The 23858-nt window shown below is 42.7% G+C and overlaps 1 protein-coding gene across 1 annotated transcript; it reads right to left on the reverse strand.

The window, feature by feature from the left end:
- Positions 1 to 350: 350 nt before the first annotated feature.
- Positions 351 to 21217, reverse strand: TMEM33 (transmembrane protein 33). Its single transcript, XM_053254818.1, has 7 exons — positions 20883 to 21217; positions 17240 to 17334; positions 15817 to 16004; positions 14042 to 14109; positions 11917 to 12050; positions 7381 to 7464; positions 351 to 6105 (listed from the first exon to the last, which is right to left on the reverse strand). The coding sequence occupies exons 1-7, from the start codon at positions 20937 to 20939 to the stop codon at positions 5976 to 5978; spliced, it is 756 nt and encodes a 251-aa protein (XP_053110793.1). The 5' UTR covers positions 20940 to 21217; the 3' UTR covers positions 351 to 5975.
- Positions 21218 to 23858: the final 2641 nt, after the last annotated feature.

Consider the following 23858-nt stretch of genomic DNA (forward strand, 5'->3'; position numbering starts at 1 on the left):
GGCAAGGTCCTCCAGGAGTCCTTGTCCGGTACAGGTAAGCCTCCCCCGCCACAAGGAGTAAGTCAGTCCAACAGCCCAGAGAGTGAAGGCCAAGGCCAGCCATTTGGGGATTGGTGAAGCCTCTGACTACAGCCTGATCAGGGGATAATCTTCACAGGCTATGTAACTTGGGAAGTAATAGGATGAAGGCAAAATCCTCTGCTCATAGCGACAACTGAAACAACACCTAAGCACATGTAGCTGCACTGACTCCTATGCACCCCTCGTTACCCTTCCTTCCACTTCATTTCTACTTCTGGTTAAGCATTAAATTATATTGATACCCAAAAACCTGAACATACAAGACCTGAGAAGTTGGAAGGGATATTTATTTTATCATTATTATATTTACAATTATTCTAAATGTAAAGGAAATACAGAGAGGTAAATGAAGTAATAATCCAAACAAGTCTAGTGTTATATTTGTGAGCAGAATTATGTACTGTATGATGTTGTTGTTTGAAGTTTGTTTTCTTTTAAATATTTCTTCAAAACAAAAATATATATAGGGGGATTATAATATAATGATTTGTTATGTCACATTGTTAAGTGTCATGGAAAGACGATGTTATTATATAAGTTTCTGCATAGGCTTAAGTCAGTGAAGGAGGAATGCCTTCCGGCCCAAGATGAAAAATCCAACAAACCCATTTGCCATGCAAATATGCCTTGTATCTGGATGTGACTCACTGTGGAGATGTAAATCTGGATGCCAGTTATACTCTGCCTATGGGAACAGTCCCCAATCCAGCATGGAAAGTCTGTTTCGGGTTTCCTCTCAAAAGCTGCCCACTCTGAGAATACGCAATGATTCTTAAAACTCCCAAATTGAACATCCACAAATGGTTTTAAAAATCAAGGGAGTTAGGAAGCAGTTTGGGTGTTCTGAGGTGGCAGCACCTGAAAGCAAATCCATCAGAAAAACATGAGTGAGAGCTCATGTGCACATTTGTTAACGGAGGACAGGTCTATCGATGGCTGCTGGTCTGGTGGCAATAGGCCATCTCCAGCCTCAGAGGCAAGATACCTCCAAATACTAGTTGCAGGGGAGAAGCCGCAAGAAAGAGGGTGTGCCCTCACTTCTTGCCTGTGGGCTTCCCAGAGGCCTCTGATGGGCTACTGTGTGAAACAGGATGCTGGACTGGACGGGCCTTTGGCCTGATCCAGCAGGGCCGTGCTTATGTCTCTGTGAAGCATGAGCATAAAAAACAGCAGACTGAGCTTTCAGCAAAACAGCTATTCCTCCAAGACCCAGTTCAGGCCACTCTGCTCCCAGAAAGCTATTTCTCTGACTCCACATGCACATTTCCCACAAGTTCAAACTTGCTTGTTAGTTGCTCACAAAGCTCCCCCACTCCACACAATTTCTGTTAAGAATGTAACCACCTTGGCCAGAATCCAACGTACATGTGACCATATTTAAGCCCATTCATATCCATCTGTCTAGGACTGTGGCCATTCCTTCCATAGAAGAAAACCTAGAGATACAAAGGGTTGAGGGAAAACTCAAAACTATTATACTTAGAGGACATTCAGTAAGATTAAATGTGTTACTAGCCAGGATGTGCTTTGAGTGTGGGTGTGTTTTAATAGGCAGACATAAGAGGATGGGTTGCAGGGCTTAACCCTACCCTTTTTTTTTACTTGCCCTATCCTGCTGGCTGCTATTTGCAAAGCTTTCACTAGTACCAGTAGGAGCTTTTTTTTGCCCCTTGGCATGTAGCAGCTGCAGGGGTGGAGAGAGCAGGGCCATAGTGTGTGGGGGGGTGCACACGTGTACACACACACACACACGCACGCACGCACGCACGCACGCCTCTTCCATGGTCCTGATTCATTTGTTTTTTTGCCAAAGAAAGCTGAAGCACATCAGGGCCAGTGATGCATTTTAATGTCACACCATGTAGTTTGGCCCCTTTTTGTATGTGATAAACTTGTTTAAAACCAAACTCTTCAGCTGTGCAACTCAGTATCGAGCTTCACCGATAGGCCTGAATACTGTGATTAGGCTGGAGACATTTTCCCCAGTTAGAAACAGTTTGAGAAAGCAACTGTTGCCTGTGGTGTGTACATTGATCCTACTCTCAGCTCTAGTAAAGAAACATTACAGGGGTCTGTACTCTTTATTTTGAATCTGGATAATACTGATATTAACCAGTATTTGGGGGGGGGGCTGTTTCTAAGCGCAGATAATAAAAGCTTCCTTGTGTTTACTATTTGCAATATTATATGTGTTTCAGTTTTTCCCAACTGTCTGGAAAATTTTCATCTCTAGGAAAACCATGGGCAATACGCAAGCTAGTAAGTCATAACTATGCAATGAGGCAAAGTCAGTCATGACTAACTTAAGCCCTGTTAATGCCAATGGGACTTAAGTCATGACTAGTCTAGATGCTGCCCCATTTGTGTACAACAGGTGGCAAATGCACATCACTAATTCAAAAACACTCACTAGCTGTTGTGGCCTCCCATTTTGCATACGCATAGCCATAATTAAAATAAATCTGTCTTTACCATACACTAAAGTATGCATGTTGCTTGCATACAGTGAAAGCATAAGTATGAGGGAAATTGTCTTGTGTGAAACAATCCAGACTGCTGCTACAAGTCCTCTTCACATATTATATTTGAAGTGAGCATAGTGTCACCTAAAAATGTGAACATAACATTGTATGACATGAAACATTTGTAAGCTCATGTCCCATACAAGTCCATTGATTGGAAAGCCAGGGGTGCCACATCTTTCAAGTGTGCATTCAGTGGCATAATGCATGAAATAACCTCATGGGAGAATATAAACTCTTACTCTGATTTTAAAAGAAACATCCACATGCATTGCAGATACAGTTTTGAATACACATCCCGGTCACCATCGTGATGCTTATCTGAGCCCTACTGAAGTGGGTTAGATGCATCTTTGAATGAGAATGGAAACACAAACCCAGAGTGACCAGCTATTGAGTGTGGCCAAAGGTAGATGGGGGGGGCGGCGGCGCAGGATCGCTCTGTTCCATCCCTTTATTCTTTTTTTTTTTAAATGCTCAATTTCAGGTTCCCATGATTAACACAGGATTCCACTTAAAGCTATAAATGACTGAAATAGGTTCCAATATTCCATTCCACCCCACAACATTCACTTTATTGCTGCAGAAGTTTTAGTTTTTAAAAAACTAAAAGGAGATATAAAACAGTAAAGAGAGTGCCTAAATGAAATCTTCAATGTTCCTGCATATCAGTATGCAACTTCTCCATAAATAGATGTTTAGAAGTCAGAAAGCTGAAAGGAGAGCAACCAAGCCATATTATTTCAGTCCATTTAAAAAATCACTGCATTTTCTCCATAGCTGGAGATTTAGCAAGCAATGTACAGGGTTGGCTATTAGCAAACTAATGAAGGAGCTTGATCTCAATGACATCCACACTATAAAAAAAATCAGGTAGTCACAAGGAAACAGTGTTCTAAAAACAGTGGCATCATTCCAAAGTATTTAGCATATCAGTCAGGCCCATTCATGCAAGAGTAAAAAGACACTGAAATAAGGTTTCCAGGAATCCGTGAATAAATATAAAGCCAGTGCTAACACCACCACAATCCCAAAATGCAGGTATTTGAGAAAGGAACAGATTTGGACTTCATAAGCAGCAGCACAAACAGATGTTCTAATGTCTTCCACTCCTACTGCAATGAATAAAGGCAAACTTACAGGGGAGAGATGCATACATGTTTACATAGCTGCCATGCACTAGTTCCCCATCAAATGCTATAGGGGAGGACTAAGGCAGCCCCCATATATGTGTGTTGGCACTTCTGATGATGCACAGAACTGTTCTTACTGCCCCAGTTTGTTTTTTAAATTGTAAGTAGGCCTTAAAAATTTAATCAGTTGGAGTAAGCCCACTGAAAATTATGGGGTTTACTTCCAAATTAATGTTTAAGGACTGGGCTTTAAGTGTCTTTAGGATCAGATTGAGCCAAACCATACATAAGATTTTATTGTCAAAAAAAGTCCTCCAAACATTTCTCAGAACAGGTGGTATTCTGACAGACACAAGTATTGTTTTCCATGATTCTGACTTTTGGCTCAGGATAAAATTGTCCCTAGATTGCACCATTTCAATGACAAGTGGCAGAAGGTCCTCTGACTGAAAATTCTCCATTAATAACACACATTAGTTCCCAGCACACAGAAAGCTAGCATGTCAAGTAGGGCTCTACTCTAGCCTTCTCCCCAATATGCTGGCTTTCTATGTGTAGCAAGGGACAAACGTTGTAATCAAAATCACAGCAATTGCTTTTCTAAGTGATGAGTTGTCTGTCTAGATTGGACTTTTTTAAGGAGGAAAAGGAAAATTAGACATGTGTGGAACAATTCAGTTAAATGCTTTTCAGTATTCAGGACATTGAGCTTGTGATGGGACTCAAACAGGTAGGCTGTTCAGGTGAATGTGCTAAGTGAACATTTTTTTACAACCTATTCTTCTCGTCAAAATAGTAGACAGCTAGATGTGGCTAAAAAAAACACAGCCCCACTTCAGTAACTGCAGCCTTACACAAGTGCAAGAACAGTGTGAGTCTAGGTGACAACTGCTGCTGTACATCCCTTTACACACTAACAGACACTATCCTAACAACAATGGGGATGATGCTTCGCCATGCAAGTGCTACATGCAGAATTTCCAAAGGGTATAACATTGCCTGTTTCACACCACTTCGTTTTTTGACCGAGTGAAAGGTGGGAGAGCTGGACAAATACCTACAGACTTCCAATCCCTTGTTTTGGTGTTGTGTAGGATCTGCACCTGTGTCCATGCACTGATGGTCAAGGGTGGGGTGGGAAGGGGAGGGGAGAAAGACGTGGATTCTTTTATGCTTTCAGGGAACCCCTGTGTGAGCAGACACTATCCCTCTCAGAGAAGGGTTGCACCCACCTTCAGAAACAAGCCTCATTAATTTCACAGTGCAACTAGAGTCTAAAAACAGATTCATTATTAGGGCATGTGTCACTTGAAGTGAATTAGGAATTAAGCTTCTCGATAACTCAATTTTATAAAGTTTAATTTTACTTCAGTAGGGCAACAAAACCTCAATTCTTCTTGGAAAAGAATGTGCCGTCTGTTTTTAGAATTCATATTTTCAAAGTATATGGAGGCTGGCATTTTAAAAGTCCTATATTTGGAAGACAATGAAAACAGCAGGGCATTCAGGTGGTCTAGAGAAATATTTACTTTACAAAGATGTAAAAGTTGGGGAGGGGGGAGAGGTGAAAAGCTTTCCATTCCAAAATTATTAAATAAATCTGAACAAAACTAAATGCTAACACCTATTGTTCTCGGTCAGGACAGATGTCAATTGATTTCTACCGACTACAATGATTTACTTAATTAAGTGGGCTTCTTTTATTTACTGAATGGAAGGAATACTGACTCAAATGTACCATAAATGTAGACATTCCAATATATGTACCGTATATGTAGACATTATGCTACACATAAGAGGCTACTAATTATACTGCAGCAACATCTGATAGTTTGTTAGACGCAACCCAACTAGTATTGTCTGGAGTTCTTTGTGGTGGTGGGGTTTTTTTGTTTTGTTTTGTTTTTGAGCAAGTATTTTCATTCAGTATTGACGAGAACACAACAGCACATAAGCCATATTGTACAATGCCGGCTGTTTTTTGTCTTGAAAATTATCTTCTCTAAGATGGCAGGCATTCATCTTCCACAAAGCACAAGAACACCTTCTTGGAAAAAAACAGTTGTTGTTTTTTTAAACACATATAGATACAATTCACGTAATAGGCTCTTGGAAGGAAACAACGTATTTGCATACAACCTTGACTGAGATCCAGAATTTATAAATCACCAGCAGAAATACCAGCTGCTCAGAATGTTCATTAGAGACACACACACACAAACATGCTTCCAGAAATTAGCTATGCAACTGTTGGTGCCAGTCTGCTTATAAATGAAATGCTGCTGAGACAGAGTCTTCGGACAAATACAGGGCATGACGGTTTCATTATGACGTGTTCCACAACAATCCGCAGCTCTGTGAAGAGAGTCCTAGAAACAACAGGATTCTTTTTCAGCAACATGCTTACATTGCAACAGTACTTACTACATCTCACTCAAAACTAAGCCCCGATTAAAATGCCTCTTAAGACAAATTAGCAGAAGTAGTATTGACTGTATGAACATATACAAACATATGAAGCTGCCTTATGCTCCGTCAGATCGCTCATACACCTAAGGGAAGAGAGCTGGTCTTGCATCCTCCCCTAGATGTACAGGCAATCTGGCTGAGCATAAAGCTGAGCTGGGTCTGCCCTGGTTTCTATTTAGATGGGATACTAAGTTATTCCACTTAGGGAATGGGGCCATAAGTCAGTGGAAGAGCATCAGCATGCATGCAGATGGCCCCAGGTTCACTCCTTGGCAGCATCTCCAGGTAGGGCTGGGAGAGATTCCTGCCTGTAACCTTGGAAAGCCGCGGCTGTGACAGTCAATGTGGACAATACTGAGCTAGGTGGGCCAAGGGGCTGACTCAATATAAGGCAGCTTCCTATGTTCCTAGATGCGTTTCTAGCCCAGTATTGTTTACTCTCACTGGCTCTCCAAGATCTCAAGCAGAGGTCTTTCCCAGCAACTGCTCCCGAGATCCTTCAGCTGGAGATTCCTGGGACCTTCTGCATGCAAGACATGTGCTCTGCCACTGAGTTGCTACCCCACTCCCACTGATTAGCAGCAGCCATTCACCCTTCATAACTTCTAGCTCTAATCTGATCTTAAGTAGGGATGTGCATGAATGGCTTGGGCAGCCGCACCGTGGGGCAAGGACTGGGTCCTTTAAAAAGTAGGTAAGCAAGGAACTTACCTACTCCTCCACTGCCCCACCACTTTTCTGGGCACCGGTTCAGGTACATGAACCGGTTCAGGCACATCTCTAATCTTAAGTGCAAGTATTCACAGACCCACAAGGGGTGGCCTCTTTCACCATAAGGAGATGAAACCTTCGGTTTGTAAGGTAGCTGCATTATGCTGTTGGACCACCAGCCCATCTAATTTAGAACTGGAAATGCCAGGGACTGGCAATGTTGTTGCTGTTGGCCTATCACTGGGCTATGGCCCTCTGAACTCATCTTTTATCTGAACTCATCTTTTGGGTGCACGCTCAGAGAAGTGAAAGCAATCTGAAGGGGAGGCGGTTATCTTAAGCAATCACAATGTTATTTTACTCCTTTTAAAATTCATAGCAACAGCACCCAGAAGCCACCTATCCAAGCATTACATTTGCACTATGAAACATTTGTAAGAGTGGATTTTTGACTGGGTTCTTACCTGCAATAAGGATTTCTACGAGAGGAATAACGAAGCGTAAGAAACCTATAGTAAATAAAAGGCTGCAGCAAGCTTCCTTGCCCACTGAAAAGAACAAAAGGAAAAAGGCAGTTAGGTGGTATTATTATTATTATTTCTTGTTTACACAGTCAGACAGGTATTATTGACTGGTTTGTTTTATCCAGACATCGAGTCCTTCCCAAGGAACTGGGATGGCTGAATTTTATTGTCAATGTTGTTGCTGTTATAGATATCGTCGCAGAATATAGGCTGTTCCCAGTAAAGCTGCTTTTTGTAATTGGCTGATGGTGATTTCTGTGGCCCCTATGGTGTTGAGGTGCTCTTCAAGGTCTTTTGGAACTGTACCCAGGGCACCAATTACCACTGGGATGATTTTGGTCTTTTTCTGCCACAGCCTTTCAATTTCAATCTGTAGATCTTTGTATTTTGTGATTTTTTTCTATTTCCTTTTCTCCTATTCTGCTATCCCCTGGTATTGCTATGTCGATTATTTTAACTTGTTTTTCTTTCTTCTCGACTACAGTTATATCTGGTGTATTGTGTGGCAGATGTTTGTCTGTTTGTAGTCGGAAGTCCCATAATATTTTTACATCTTCATTTTCTTCAACTTTTTCAATTTTATGGTCACACCAATTTTTGGCTACAGGTAGCTTGTATTTTTTGCAGATGTTCCAGTGTATCATCCCTGCTACCTTGTCATGCCTTTGTTTGTAGTCAGTCTGTGCGATCTTTTTACAACAGCTGATTAGGTGGTCCACTATTTCATCTGCTTCTTTACAAAGGCGGCACTTGCTGTTTGTTGTGGATTTTTCAACTTTTGCTCTTATTGCATTTGTTCTTAGTGCCTGTTCTTGTGCAGCCAGTATTAAACCCTCTGTTTCTTTCTTCAAGTTGCCATTCTTAAGCCACTGCCAGGTCTTGCTGATGTCTGACTTTCCACTTATATTGTGCAAATATTGACCATGCAGTGGCTTATTTCTCCATTTTTCTGCTCGGTTCTTGACTTGTTCTTTCTTGTAAGCCTGCTTTGTTTCATGGGTGTTGAATAGTTTCTCGTTATTGACCATTTTAAGTGCATCCTCTTAACTGTCCTTGATATATTCTTCAAGGCCTCTTTTCTCCTCCTCTACTGTTTGATGGAGTTGCAGCATTCCTCTTCCACCTGAGCTGCAAGGGAGGTATAGCCTATCTACATCACTGCAGGGGTGAAGAGCATGATTGATGGTCATTATTTTCCTGGTCTTACGATCCAGCGTCTCTAGCTCTGCCTGGGTGCAGTCTATTATTCCTGCAGTGTATCTGATAACAGGTATAGCCCAGGTGTTTATGGCTTGCATGGTGTTCCTGCCATTGAGTTTGGACTTTAGGATTTTTCTAAGTCTCCTGATGTATTCACTTCCAATCTTTCTTTTACCTTCAGCATGTGCAATGTTATCAGCCTGGAGAATGCCCAAGTATTTGTAATGTTCTTTCTCTTCCAGGTTCTTGATCTTGCTTCCATTGGGCAGTTCTATTCCTTCTGTTTTTCTTATTTTTCCTCTGTTCATTATTAATGCAGCACACTTGTCTAGTCCAAACTCCATTGCTATATCACTACTGAATATACGGACAGTGTTTAGCAGTGATTCAATTTCTGACTAGGACTTTCCATACAACTTCAGATCGTCCATGTACAGCAGATGGTTTATTTTACTTGATGTTTTAGATGTTTGGTATTATTATTATTATCATCATCATCATCATCCAAAAGAGCAAGCAATTAATTTTTCTAAGCTTAAAAAAGGTTCAGACATCTATTTTAAGGCAAGCATTTCAAAAACCTTATGGTACTCATTCAAAAGCAACTACTGCATTCACAATACTGGGTCTGTTCCTATGACACATGGAACCTCAGTAAATTTTAACTAAGGCATCCAAAATAAAACATGAACCTGTGATTTGATTGCAGCACTGCAATCATAACCATGGTTTGCAAGTGCCCCATCTCTTAACTGTGCCTCCCATGAAAGGGCCTGTAAGCAAACCCAAGGCTGCCTTGCTCTGCCCTGCTCCTGGCAAGCCCTCACCCTATCACCCGCTTCCCAACCACTGGTCCCAATTACAAAGCTTTGCCCACTTCTGGAGTTCTCCAGAGGCTCTGTAGGGAACATAGCTCCCTATAGAAGGCAGAGGAGTTGTTCAGATGCTAATCCTCCCATCCTCCAGCTGCAGTCCTGCACCAAGCACAGTTAACCATTACCTACTAAATCAGGCAGCAGCAATATAGGAAGCTGCTGAAAGGCATCATCTCATACTGCGCAGGAGGAGGCAATGATAAACCCCTCCTGTATTCTACCAAAGAAAACCACAGGGCTCTGTGGTCGCCAGGAGTTGACTCCGACTCAACGGCACACTTTACCTTTACCTACTCCTACACTTGCAGAAAGCAGTATGAATGCCTACTGGCAAAGGAGCCAGCAGGGAAGTGAATTATATGGAAGGATAGGATTACCTACAAATCAGTTATCTGGGTTTAAATGGTGGGAGGGAATAGACAAAAGAGAGCACTGTTAGAAGGCGGAAGAAAGGCAACCTGATGGGAATTGCATACTTGAGGAAAGGGGAGACACAGTGACCGAAGAGAGAGTTGCATGGGTGGAGGGGGAGACAGGCAAATTTCCGGTGCATGTAGCATTACCAGGAAGAAAGAGAAAGGGAACTTTAAGTAAGGACTACCAAGGAATGTTAGAGCTACAGGTGAGAAGAAGAGGCCCAGTTTGGAGAGCAGTGCATCACAGCAGCCCATGAACATGAAGAACACTCACTCATGAATGCTCGTTTTGTACGCTGCTTGAGCTTTTTCTGCCATGGCACCACAGAGCCCAGTAAAAGGCCTCACAGGCATTTTCTCCTACCAATGGTACCAATACCATTTCCTCTCAAGGATTCCCTCCCCCTTACAAGAGGAGACTTATGTTTTGCCAAGTCTCCCCTTGTAAGGGGGAGCAGCAAGGCACTTCCCTGGGCTAACTGGCAAAAAAAAACCCTTAGAACTTTTCAGCTTCACTCAGGCAAAAAATAGAATTACCGTATTTTATGGACTATAAGACTCACTTTTTTCCTCGAAAAATATCCGCCAAAATTCAGGTGCGTCTTATATGTTTTAACAGTTTAATATGTTAAAACTCTGAAAAACTGGATTAAAATTAAGGTGCGTCTTATAGTCCGTAGCGTCTTATAGTCCGTAAAATACGGTAAACAGACAATAGAGAAGGATCACACTGGGAAATGGATTTCAACACAGCTTGCAATGTCCAGCCATTGCTGGACTCTAGCTCTGGTGGGGGTGGGAGGGTTGAACACTCTTTAACTATCTCTGCTACAGTCTCTGAATTTTAAATTAAAGGAAAGATGCGTACTGTCAGCCACTGTTCTATTTTTTAAAATCTGTGTGTGGAATGAGTTTTGCTCTGGGTGGGAGTATCAAGGCAGTGTGTGCACATATCCATTCAGAATGGGGCCTTCCTGATTCAACCTGAGCAGGATCTAAAATTAACTGAGCAGACATCAAAAAACTTGTGAGCACGTGCACATGTGCATGCCTTAGAGGGAACAGTGCTTAGAGGGAACACTGTCAGCTGGCCTTAGAGGGAACACCGTCAGCAACTTTATTTCTAGGCAAAGGTAAGAGAGATGGGGGTGGGGGTGGGGGGGGCGGTATTTTGCACCAGCACCAGTGAAAGATGTGGTCACACACAAAATAGGGCTGTTATATTTGATTCTATGAACTACTATATGTCAGTGCAGCAGCCCACAAGATATAACCAATTGTTTCATTCATTAAAGTCATACTCCTTTTTTGGGGTCTCCTGTAAGTCTAAGCTGATTTGGCCAGCATTACCAAAAGAACCTTTGCACACAAAGGTTCCTTTCCTAAGGATCTGTAGAACAGTTATTAATTTAAGGAAATAGTTCAACATATATAAGATCTATCCTCCACCTTTCAACAAATAGTAGCATCCAGACTAAATTAGTCATGACTAAGCACCACCAAAATCAGTTAGACAAGTTAGCGATGACTAATTTAAGTTCCACTAAATACCATGAAACTTAGTCAGTCTTAGTCTGGATGTTTCACATGATCTGAAAGTTAAAACTATACAAGAATATAGAAAATAAAAACAGGCATTGATATCTCATATTTGCTTTTTCAAAAAGCCACGTCCAAGGAGTCCTAATGCACTTTTTGAAAGTCATATTCCTCCAAAAGAATACAAGTGTGGCCATAAAGTTTATCACGGTAAGATCAGAAGAATCAGCTTTAATGCACAACTTAACCTTGCCTGCTGCATTTAGCCAAGGACTAAAGCAATAGCCTGGAGAAAATCACTACTTAAGCCTCAGTTTTCAGTTCTGTAAAGTGGGTCCCTCATGGGGACTCTGCAAGGATATATGAGAACTCTGCATCATTCTGTATTCCACTGATGTTCTATAAGAATTTGACAATAAGAAGTATGACAATATCTCCTCACATACCTGAAAAGCATAAACACAGTAGCTGGCATCAAGAAGATTTCATTGCAGGCTATAAATTTTAAAATGTTCTGCTGATTAGCATTTAACTTGTCCAAGAGATTTCTTAGAAAAGGAAGACTGTTTGAACCTCTTGCCTTTAAAAAGAAAAGAAAAATCAGAAGAAACATACAGATCTTTTCATCTATGTTGCACTTGTAATTATTTCACAAACTTTACAGGGTGTTTAACTAGTGCCTAAAATCTAAAGAGTAAGTAGGGAAACTGTAAATGGATTTTGCAAATATTAAAAGTGTATTCAATATCCTTTTGGAAGTATAGTTAACATGTACATTGTGAGTTAAAACAATCCTTCACATCTTACAGAAAGCTTAACATGTTTACACATGAAAATGTGTTAAATAAGTGTATCAAGCCAGATACACACAGCTCCATGCCACAGGGACACATGATGGAGTGTGCTACCACATGATACGTAAAGCAGCCTTCCAAAGTACACAGATATGGATGTCCCACTTTCTAACATTATTTTGCGAACTTGAGGGAAAGAATTCACTTTGGGGATAGAGATTAAAAGTTGAGGTCTCTTATCCTTATCCATTTAAGAATACAGAAGAGTACAGAAGTATTTCAAAGAATTTAGAAGCTTGCTTGATGTTTCGCACATACTTTAGAGCCATAATTACCTGAACCTTTTTTTGCACAGGCCCTATTAAAAATGAATGAGTGATCTGCATTCCCTCCCATACAACTCATATTCACCAATGGTAGATATGTGCATGAATCATGATTTGTGCACTAATTCAAACGGTGAGGTCAGCATGGTTGCAGATCACACAAATGGCCGTAACGCATGTGCGGAGGCCATGTGTGCACCGCTGCCATGCAAGGGGTACTAGGGAGAAACAAAAAATTATTATTGTTTACACAGTCAGACAGGTGTTATGGACTGGTTTGTTTTATCCAGACATCAAGTCCTTCCCAAGGACCTGGGATGGCTGGATTTTATTATCAATGTTGTTGCTGTTATTATTATAGATATTGTCACAGGCTGTTCCCAGTAATGTTGCTTTTTGTAATTGGCTGATGGTGATTTATGTGGCCCCTATGGTGTTGAGGTGCTCTTCAAGCTGTTTTGGAATTGTACCTAGGGCACCAATTACCACTGGGGGGATGATGATGATGATGATCTTCTTCTTCATCATCATCATCAATTTGATTTCTATACCACCCTTCCAAAAATGGCTCAGGGCGGTTTACACAGAGGAACAACAAACAAATAATTTGGAACCCTGTCCCGAAAGGGCTCACAATCTAGAAAGAAACATCAGATAGATACCAGCAACAGTCACTGGAGGTACTGTGCTGGGGGTGGATAGGGCCAGTTACTCTCCTTCTGCTAAATAAAGAGAATCACCACTTTTAATGTGCTGATTAATCTTTTGATGCCTCTTTGCCAAGTTAGTAGGGGTTAAAATAGGCCAGTTCCTGCTGCAGTGAGCGGTGGAGCAGCTAGTACGGACCTGCTCTCCTCGCTCTTACAGGTTCCCCACCTCATCTTTTGAATCAGTGCACAAATCGTGATTCGTGCACATCCCTATTCAATGGTGCTTGTGCAGGAGATGTGCTCATTCTAACACTCAACTTCAGTTTAACCATCTGCTTCATTAGGCTTGTTTCTCTCATATATTTACATATCAGTTACAAAATGTTATTTCTATCTTTCTTCCACCCTTCCTCCAAGGAGCTCAGAGCCATCTATGATCAACCCCACTTTTATCCTAACAACCCTGTGAGGTAGGCTAGGCTGAGAGGTAGGAATTAGCCCATGATCACCCAGAGCACTCCATGGCTAAAAGGGAACTTGATCCCAGGTACTAGTCTGATATTCTAACCATTACCCCACATTGGGTCTCAGCAAGACTTTTCTTTTCTTCTCTGCATGGCAATGCTGTGATACAACAGCAAGCATGCCCCTTAACCAGGACAAAGATGAATAGACAGAATCCAAATTTTCAACCTCCCCTCAAAAATTCATCCAGTATTTCTCACATTTGTATCTGATCCCCCTTAAAAGAAACAGGGTGGCATAAATGGGAACAGGATTACATGCCATTACAATACTTACATCAAGGACCTTTTTCGTGTAGGTAGCAGCATGCAGCAAAGAAAACAAGAGAACTGGGAAAATACTCACTGAAGTGAAAGGTAAGGGAAATTGCACATCTTACAAACATTACTGCATGTTTACATTATGAGATGAATAACCAAATATACCCCCTACTCACAATGTTGAAAAACAATGTGGTCTCCATTTTCTATGACCAGACCTTTCATATAAGCAACTCTTCACACCTTTAAGAATTTAAAGCAAGACTGCTTTATAATCAACTTTGTTGTGCATAGTATTAACCATAGTAAAATGTTTCAAAATGAGAACTGGCAGGATGCAGTTGTAGAGGCGCTCACATCTAGCAATTTGTGTGAATTTTTTTTAACCCAGGCTGCTGTTTAAATCAGTTGATTGATCAGCTACTGTTTTAGTTCATTAACTGGTAGGGTCAAGAAAACATCTATTTATTTCCTGAGGCTATTTTGGTTCTGGTGTATTCCTACGATACAAAATGAAAACATATTAAAGTATTTCCTGGTGAGAATGTGGCAGATTTAGAAACAAGTAAGATGCAATGGAGCTACCTATCATGTGTACCCTGGGGAGGTATACAGGGTTATATGTGACCCTGGTCACATATAAAAACTAGAGTGGGGGTGTGAGGGGTGTGTTGGAATGTCCTCCCTCCATGCCTTACCTCCCCTCAATTGCTCCAGTCACTTTTGACTTTTCTGGCTCTAAGTCAGGCCTGCTCAACTTCGGCTCTCCTGCAGATGCTGGCCTACAGCTCCCATAATCCCAGGCTACTGGCCACTATGGATGGGGATTATGGGAGTTGTAGTCCAAAAACAGCTGGGGGGGCCTAAGTTTAGCAGGCCTGCTCTGAGTGAATCAGGAAAGATGCCTCCCCCCGCATCCCACCTTGCCATTTCACATCCCCCCCATATGTGAATGGCACAAACACATGAACAGAAACACGTGTGCCATAACTGTGTCTAGTTTGAGCCTCAGTGGATTAAATTTCAGCATCTCACACTTCCTTCACTATAGCTAAAAGGCACCAATTGTGAGGTTCTGGTAATATGCAAATGCATTTTGTCAGTTAAAAGATGATTAATCAACTACATGTACTGCTAGCTGACAGGCAGCCCTATTTATGTTGGAAGCATCTTAAAGATGTTGGCTTATTCTGACTCACTAGCAATATGTGTAAGCCTTTTGCACTCAATAGAACTTGCTTCTGAACAAACATGCTTAGGACTTCAGTGTAAATGATTTAATAAACATCTCTGATTAATTAAGCATCCTTTTAGAAGAAGCGCTCCTCTCTGCCCCCCTTACCCCTTCTAAATCGGCACCTTCCGTTTCCTTCCCAAGACCACATGGGCAACAGCACAGGAAAGGAGTTGGCAGCCCTCTTGCAGCCTCACCTCTTAGAGTAGTATGTTAGGTGAGGGGAATTAATGGCCAACAGGGATTGTTTTGTTAAATGATTCTTAAATCACATGTGCTATTTATTTATCTGTTACATTTTTATCCCACCTCTTCTCCAAAGAGCTCAGAACAGCAAAGAGGCATTGTTTCCTACTTTTATCCTCGCAAAAGTACAAGCTGAGAGGTTAGGCTGTCAGTGACTGACCCAAAGTGACCAGTGATGGGCCCACAAGGGGGGTTGAGCGGGTATTTGAACCCAGGTCTCCTCCCATCCAAGCACACCGCCACACTTGCAGTGAGACTCCTTTATAACCTAAGTATTTCAATTGCTCAGAAAACACCTGAATAAAGGATACTTGTAACAGGGTAGGAATTAACGAAGATGAGGGAATACAAAAGGTAGTGACAGCTGTCCTCCACCAAGGCTTGGGCCAGGAAAGCCCTGCTTAGCTGGAAGTGTGGTAACCTTTGGTGCAGTCGAAGGGCGCTGGTAAGAGCATTTGCTAGCAAGGCACGTTGATAAAAGCTAGCTGCTTCATGCAACCTGAGAATTATCAAAGGAGAGGTTACCATACAAACCAAGCCACAGCCATGAGGTCTTTCTCCCACAAGAATTGCATCATAATTGCAGCCTCTCTAAGCCAGTCCTGCCAACCACAGCCAAGACATAATTACCATTCATTCCAAGAAGCATTCCATGTACTTGGAACTAAAACTATAGGAATATTAAGTGAAAAATATGGTTTTGTGAGAATATTGTTCATGCACACTGGCCTATTTTTTTGTTTGTTTGTTTCTCTGGAGAGAAAACAACAGGCATAAAGTAGCTAAAAAAATGTCACTGAAACCAAATATTTCAAAAGACTTTTAAAAAGGCGAAAGTGGAAAACTGAAAAAATAGCCTACATGCAAACCTCAGCATGCGCAGATCCGACACCCATGGTTTTGCATATCCAGAGTCAGGTAATTGGCACCCAACCTTGGCACACCCAATAAAAATCAGCATTCAAAGGGTTATGGTCCGCATATTGGGGGTGAGCGGAAATGACCTCTGAGGTCATTTGCACCCATCATTTTGTGGCTCATTTTGTTTTTAAAAGCTCTGAAAATTGTGGGTGTGGGGCAACAAAAATTGAGTTTGGCACTTGGGGGGGCATTGCTGGAGGCCCACGGTAGGGTACTTTATTTAGTGCACACGCACACGCACACACACACCCCATTTTGCCCATTTCTCAGCTATTTCTGGGCCTCCAGGAACCTAACCCCTGTGATGCTATTCCCCATTACTTGATATTTGCCATTTTGGTATCCACAGCACTAGCTGGGAACGGAACCCCTACGAATACCAAGGTTCTCCAGTATACTCACTCAAGCTGAATGTATATCTGTATATACATACAGATAGCAAAACTGGCACTTAAAGAGTATAGACATAAAATTATGTTATTAAATAGCATTAAATACTAAGTATTAATATTTACAGAACACTGAACAAGACCCAGGACTATTATGGTACATTCAATGAAAGAAGTTTAAACTCATGCTCAACTCTTCCACTGAAATCAATGAGACATTCAAGTGCTTAATCTTGCCTAGAATGGGCCCTATACATTTATTTATATAAAATAAAATGATGATATGACACTTTTATATTGTGGAGCTGTGTGGATATTGTTTTCCGTGCTTTATGTTCCATTCTATTCCTAAGTAATACAAAGTGCTCTCAATGGGCCCAGGTGTCAGTGACATCACTTATTTTAAGAACATTATTATACATACCCTAGAAGAGGCAGGACAAATAAAGCTGAACAGTAAACGGTGAATATACGGGAAAGCCACATTGCAGTGTCCAACTTATTGGTCATCATAAATTGCTATAAGAAAAGGGGGGAAACAGGAGATATCAAATTTTTCTAATTATTAAACATATTTGGTGGATAACAAGAAAGATAAATAATTTATATGTTGGTAGAAATCTGAGCTTTTATATACATGTAAGGAGCATAAGGAATATGACAGACTAATAGGTCAAATCCACAGAGCACCTCTTCTACTAGGAATAAACAGTTACAAAACTTCTGAAAGATGTTTTACTCTGCTATTTGAGCAGAGCAAGGGTTGCCCTCTGCTAGCATGCAGGACAAATAATAGCTGGGAAGAAGCAATGGGGCACAGCAATTCCCCCTGAGGAACTGGGATAGGAAGCTGATCCCTACTGCCTGCCTGGCAAAAAAAGAAGCCTCAAACATCCTCATGCTCTGAGCAGTACAGGGCATCCACTTTGCCTCATACTAGAACAGGTGGTAGCTGACTCGGCAACCATTACCTGCTTTTAGCAGTCAGAGCAGCAGCAGTGACAGATTTACTACAGAAAATGAGTTTACACATGTCCTAAAGACAAGTACTCCCAAGATATTTAAAACTACTGCAGGAATTTTCCATTTTTATATAAACTCCCTGGAAAACTCAAAGTTCCTACAATAAATCTGCTAGCAGACAGCCATACAAACACTGCCTGGACATTTCTGAAGAAGGAAGTTGATAGAACCTGGAGTCCAGATTTGTCCCAGAAGACTTACTCAGCATCAGGTGGAACTCAAATCTAATGGCCCAATTTTAGAACTTGCTAGATGATAGAAGAATTTATGACACCACATACTACTAGCTCTCCTGGTGGCCAACCCCTCCTCAGACTCCATCTCAGTTCTTGGAAAGTGTGTAAAATATTGGCTTTTTACCCAGGCTTTTATATGATTGTTTCTATTGCTACTGCTTTGTATTGTTTATGGTTATTTTGTGCTTGTTTTTAAAATTCTTTTCAATCAGATATGTATTTTTATATTCAAGCTTAATATTTTATCTGTTTTTAGCAGCCTTGTTTTAACTTTTGTGTGAATTGCCTTGAGATTGTCTTAATGAAAGACAGTATAGAAATGTAACAATACATAAATACAATTTAACAATAGATACTAGCTGCATCAGTGCAAATTCACAAGCCATATCATCACAATGACATTGCAAGAATGTTACAACCACGTTCTAGAAAAAGCACCTGGTGAAGACAGCGTAATACAGGGCTCAACAAATTCTAGGTACCAGAGAGCCAAGTCTAGGATATCCAGATGTAGAGTTATCTCTATTTGTCCCAGGCAGCCATGTTACTGTTCTAAGTATGCTACTTGTAAAGGAGACAAAGGGAAGCCCATTTACCATCCCCACCATCATGTCTGAGCTGGGTCCTAGATCCAAAGAAAATTGGTCCTAGATCCAAAGAAAATTTGGCCTGAGCCGGTATAACATCAGGATGAAGGCAAGGTCTACACAACTCTGACCCTCTGAACCAAATGAAGTCCATCAACCAGGTATGGCAGCGCACTAAGGACTTTATAAACATTTCGCTTTTGCTGCCTGTCTAGGATTGCAAAAATAAGGGGGCTGTTAAACACAAGAAAGGCGGCTGGTGAGCTGCATTTGGAGCCACAAGCTGCACATGCCTTGTGAAAGCCCTCACATATACCATTAAATTGGTTATTTTACCTGGGAATAATACAGTGTAGCAATTATTGTATCTAAACAGAAAGCTTGCCATGTGAGTTTTCCCATCCTGCCTTCAAACAAAATGAACCAGAGTAAATCTCATTTTCAGGGATGCAGAGGGTTATATCCATCCCACACAAGCAACACATGAAACAGACTGTCATAAGATTGGCTGCCCCCCCTGCCTTCCTCCACTGGGGTTGATTAGTTTGCAAATGTCTAAATACATTCACATCCATGTAATACTACATGGTAAGAAACTGACTGCATTGTCACTTTACTGCAAGCTAAAGGTAAAAGAGGAAACAGTTCAAAGCACATTTACACAAATCCCACCAAGTCTAAAATCAGTGGGACTTACTTAATTTTGATTCACATTGTGACACTTATTAGGGCTATTGCCAACCACTTTCAGTGGGAACCCAGACAGTAAATCGCATGTAGATAGGATTTAAATCAAATGTAGAGTGGTGTTTATGTAATGTGTTCCCCTGTTAGCTTAGTCCAAATACTTTCAATTTCTTTTTATGCTTCCTGTGGGTGGGGTGCAGATACATCCCCAAACACCTCTGTAATATGCATAGGCGCTAGTCCCATCAAACACCCATCTTTCTATGGAACAGTTAATGGTTCAGAAAATAAAACTTCCAGCTAGGCTTGAATTCAGCATCTGTCTTTTGAAAGATGGGGATGCATCTTTGAACAGGGCTCCAAAGTTCACCCCATCCAATGTTCCCTCTATTTATTTTTTTTTCATCTGTGTGTGCAATGAGTTTTGTTCTGGGTGGCAAAATCAAGGCAGTGTGTGCATTTAGAGTGGGGCCTTCACGATTCAGCTTGAGCAGGATCTAAAATTAACTGAGCAGCCATCAAAAGACGTGTGTACGCACACATGCACACACCTTAGAGGGAACACTGCCTTCATCCTACAAACTTCTGCCAATGGTGGCAGAAGGAACCAAGGAAAAGTAGGTTCTGGAAAGGTCAAGTCACACATGCTGAAGTGGTGGCAAGGCTAGCAGCAGTGAGAGAGAGAGCGCAACTTAACCAGATGTACAGGAGGACAGGATTCATGTACTTTTTAAGGTCACCTAAAACTGGGAAGACTGGAAACTGCTGCTTCCTGTGCGGAGCTGAAAACTGCATCTACCCAAGTGCCCCCTTCTATGCAACCATTCAAAGGTTCAGGGCTCTTCCAGGCCTGCTCAACTCAGCGCCCCCCGCCAGCTACTTTTGGCCGATAACTCCCATAATCCCCAGACACTGTGGCCAACAGCCAGGGATTATGGGAGTTGCAGGCCAAAAGCAGCTATGGGGCCTAAATGGAGGAGCCCTGCGCCTAGTCCCAGGCCTACAATGGAGGCGGTGATCCCCTATGGAAAGCCACTCTCCTCATTCTCAAGAGACAAGGCTCAACTTCTGAAAGCAGAGTCTGCGGGTGTGTTGGCACGGAGTTCCGCGTGCAAGTCCAGGAGGAAAGAGGAGAGGTGGAGGAGAGACTCCCTCCACCGCATCTCTTTAGCACCCGTTCCACGCCCGAGAGGGCGGCCCCACGCGGCTCCTTCCTTCTCCGCCTTTCGTACTGGGGGGGGGAGGTGGGGCCCAGACCTTCGCGAGAGGGCGGCAGCAGCCAGGGGGGCTATGCTCGCCCTCCCCCGGCCACCACCACCCCGAGCTTGGTGGGGGGGCCTGGAGCTGCTGGACGGGTCCGGGGCGAGACTCAAATGCATAGTCTAAACACAGGCCTCAAGCGGAGCGCCGCCGGTTAAATGCCGAGGAGGGATGGGGAGCCGCCCCTCCTGGGCCCGTCGTCCCTCTGGGGGCCGCCGACTCCCTCCCAGTCAGCCGCTCAATAGCTCGCTCGCTGGCTGGCTGGCTGACTCACCACGGCCCCGCCGCCCGCGCCGCCCTGCAGAGGCCCGTTCTGCGCCGTGTCCGCCATGGCCGCGCCGCCGCCCGGCTTTGCTCCAGGAGAAGGAAGGACGGCCTAGGCGAGGAGAGGGTTAACCAGCTGGGAAGGGAAGACGAAAAGCTGGGCTGGGCACTAGGCCGCCGCCGTCGCGCGCGAGCCGGACGCGGGAGGGAAGAAGAGGCAGGCCGCGGCAGCAGGATGATGGAAATCTTTGGGCAGGAGGCGAGGGAGACAGGACACCTCCAGAGAGCCCGTTCGCTGAATGGGCCCCAGTGCGCACGCGCCTAGGGGCCTCTTCCGGGTCGCCCTGAAGCATGGCGGGAATTGTAGTCTTCCAGACGCAACTCCTGGACAGAGCTGGAGAATGCGCCCCTTCGCCTTGTGCAGGGGGTGGGGGCTCGCGCTCGTCTTCCCGCCTCCTTTCCCTAACCCCGAGAGCTCCACCCTTTCAGCTCCCTTTGACGGCAGTGACAGTACTGTAAGTCTTCAAAACCGACTTTTCCATCTCCGGATTCACTTGATCAGACTCACTGGGCCGCCCAATCTATTTGTCTGTCTGGGGCGTCCGCTCCGCAGTTCTGGGCCGCCACGCCACCCATCTCCCACGACACAAGCAGCAGTGCTGCTGTAACATTAACAGTACACACCTGTATGAGTTCAGAATGCAAGTTGCAACTAGTACAATTCAACCATCTTATCTTATTTATTTATTATTTTTCATATATATTCAAATAGGTACAATAGCTGTTTCCTTAGTATCAACCGCCCTGAGCCATTTTGGAAGGGCGGTATATAAATCAAATAAATAAATATCTGTAGAGGTTACGATAGACCTCTGAACATTGAATATGTATCTATTATATTAGATTTGAAGCTGTTACTAGAGCTACAATAGTATTCGTTATATGTGTGTACCGCAGGGGTGTAATTATAACAGGGCAAGGGGAGACAGTTGTCTGGGGGCCCACTGCCTTGGGGGGCCCCCAGAGGCAAGTCACATGGCTGACTTCCCCAGCCGTGCACCCGCCCGGGCTTCCTTCAGTTGGATTCATCCTCCGAAATTGATGTGAGTGTTAAGACCTGGAGCTACCAGAACAACATGTCTTTCTTGTACCATTAAATGACTTGCATTGTCCACAGTTCACAAATATATATATATATATATATATATATATATATATATATATATATACATACACACACACACACACAAACGTACAAAAAGCATTGTAAATCTCTCTCTCACAACGCTTTTTGTTACCAATATTCAGCCTCATTTGAGATTTCTTTACTTCATGAGCTGAGCGTCAGTGGGGGAGGCATTTTAAAATCTTGTCTCTGGGCCCACTCCAACCTTGCTATGCCCCTGGTGTACAGGTGTCGGTACAGATGTAGATGTTTTTGTCTGAATGACTGTACATCTGTTCATTGTAAAAGTGAACTCAGTACTGCCCCCTTCAAATGCCTGGTACATATAGGAAATGTGCTACTGTACATGCACTGAACCGTTCATAATGTGTGAATAACGGTATGATGTGCAGGTCTGTACGTGTGTACACACATCGTACCTACATTTAACATAATGTGTGAATGGGCTATTGTAATGTAGGAGATAGACTTCACTACAGGGAGTTAGGGTGTGACCCAGATTCAAATCCCTACTGAGCATTGAAGCTCCTTGGGTTACCATTTCCCACTGATTTCAATTTCAGTTTTGCACACTTAGCTTTCTCTGGATTGTGTGAGGTCAAATTTATCCAGTGTTGGCTTGAAGTAAATGGGTAGTCTCTTAAATCTATGTGCAGATGTTTCAGGGTGGCAGAACAGGCTGCTTCTCTCAAAAATATAAATTATTAATTGCATTCACAGCCATATATAGCAGAAAACAAGCCTGGTGTTTTAAAACAGATGCAAGAATCAGTTCCAGAATCTATGAAACAATACATCACAATCAACACTGGTCATTCTCAAAATAGAACGAAATTTAATTCAGTTTATTCATAACCACATGGAACAGATTGTGAGTCTTTTGGGGACAGGGGACCATTTTTTAAATGTATTTTCCCTTGTGGACCGTTTTGTGAACTTTGGTTGAAGAGGGGTATATAAATATTCATAGTAACGGTAATAGTAACAGAGAACTCCTGGACTTATAATAGTTGTATAGAAGGCAGAAGCTTGGCTGGTGCAGCTGTGTTATGTATGGGGCGGGAGGGCGGGAAGAGTTGTACCTAATGAAGTTCCGACCTGCACAGCCCTTAAAGTTATAGAAGCCCTGTGCTGCTTGGCATCTGGTCACCCTATGCATTCCCCTTGTTTCATGCAGGGTCAGGAACTTACATTTCTGAGTTGCCTGCCTTGTCTGCAAATATCCTGATGTGACTATTTGAGGTTGATGCGGGGAGGGAAGAGACAAAGGGGATGGGGAATAACCTTAAGAAAATGTTCGTGTCAAACCCTGAGAGAAAGGCCAAAAAGACAAGAAAGACAAAAAAGTTTGAAGACAAGAACAAAGCTCCCTGTCAATTAGACTAGGTGAAGCTGAAGCTAATGGATCCTCTGCCAGAAGAGATGAAACACAGAAAGAAAAGAGGCAGGAATACAAACACAAAAGGCGGACATTAATTGTGCAGCTAGAGCTTTGAGTGCACGTGCCCCTCCCTCGAACGCAAACAGAGACCCATACAAAAGATGGCCATTGCTATCTGCTCTAGAGAAAGGTGACTGCTTGGCACTTGTTCCAGGAATTGTATGGACTCAGCATCTCAGAGGGATTTCCTTAGTCCTCTGGGATGGTCAATCATCATTGGACCTTTACTCATGCTTAGAGCTGAGGCTGAGGAGCAAACTGGCAAACATGGAAGGTGGGCAGTTACATTGTTAGAGTGCGCAACATGATCAGCAGATATGCCTGATGTCTCTGCTGCACACTGCAGGTGGAGGGTCACA

This window comes from Hemicordylus capensis, chromosome 5 (assembly GCF_027244095.1).
Source record: "Hemicordylus capensis ecotype Gifberg chromosome 5, rHemCap1.1.pri, whole genome shotgun sequence".
In the NCBI taxonomy this organism is placed as follows: Eukaryota; Metazoa; Chordata; class Lepidosauria; order Squamata; family Cordylidae; genus Hemicordylus; species Hemicordylus capensis.

Excerpts from the sequence above, each read along its gene's own strand:
- TMEM33 (XM_053254818.1), bottom strand. The coding sequence starts at position 20,939 with ATGGCGGACACGGCGCAGAACGGGCCTCTGCAGGGCGGCGCGGGCGGC. Across the intron at positions 17,335-20,882 it reads GCGCGGGCGGCGGGGCCGTG|CAATTTATGATGACCAATAA; the intron begins GTGAGTCAGCCA and ends CTTTTCTTATAG. Across the intron at positions 12,051-14,041 it reads ACACGAAAAAGGTCCTTGAT|GCAAGAGGTTCAAACAGTCT; the intron begins GTAAGTATTGTA and ends TTCTTTTTAAAG.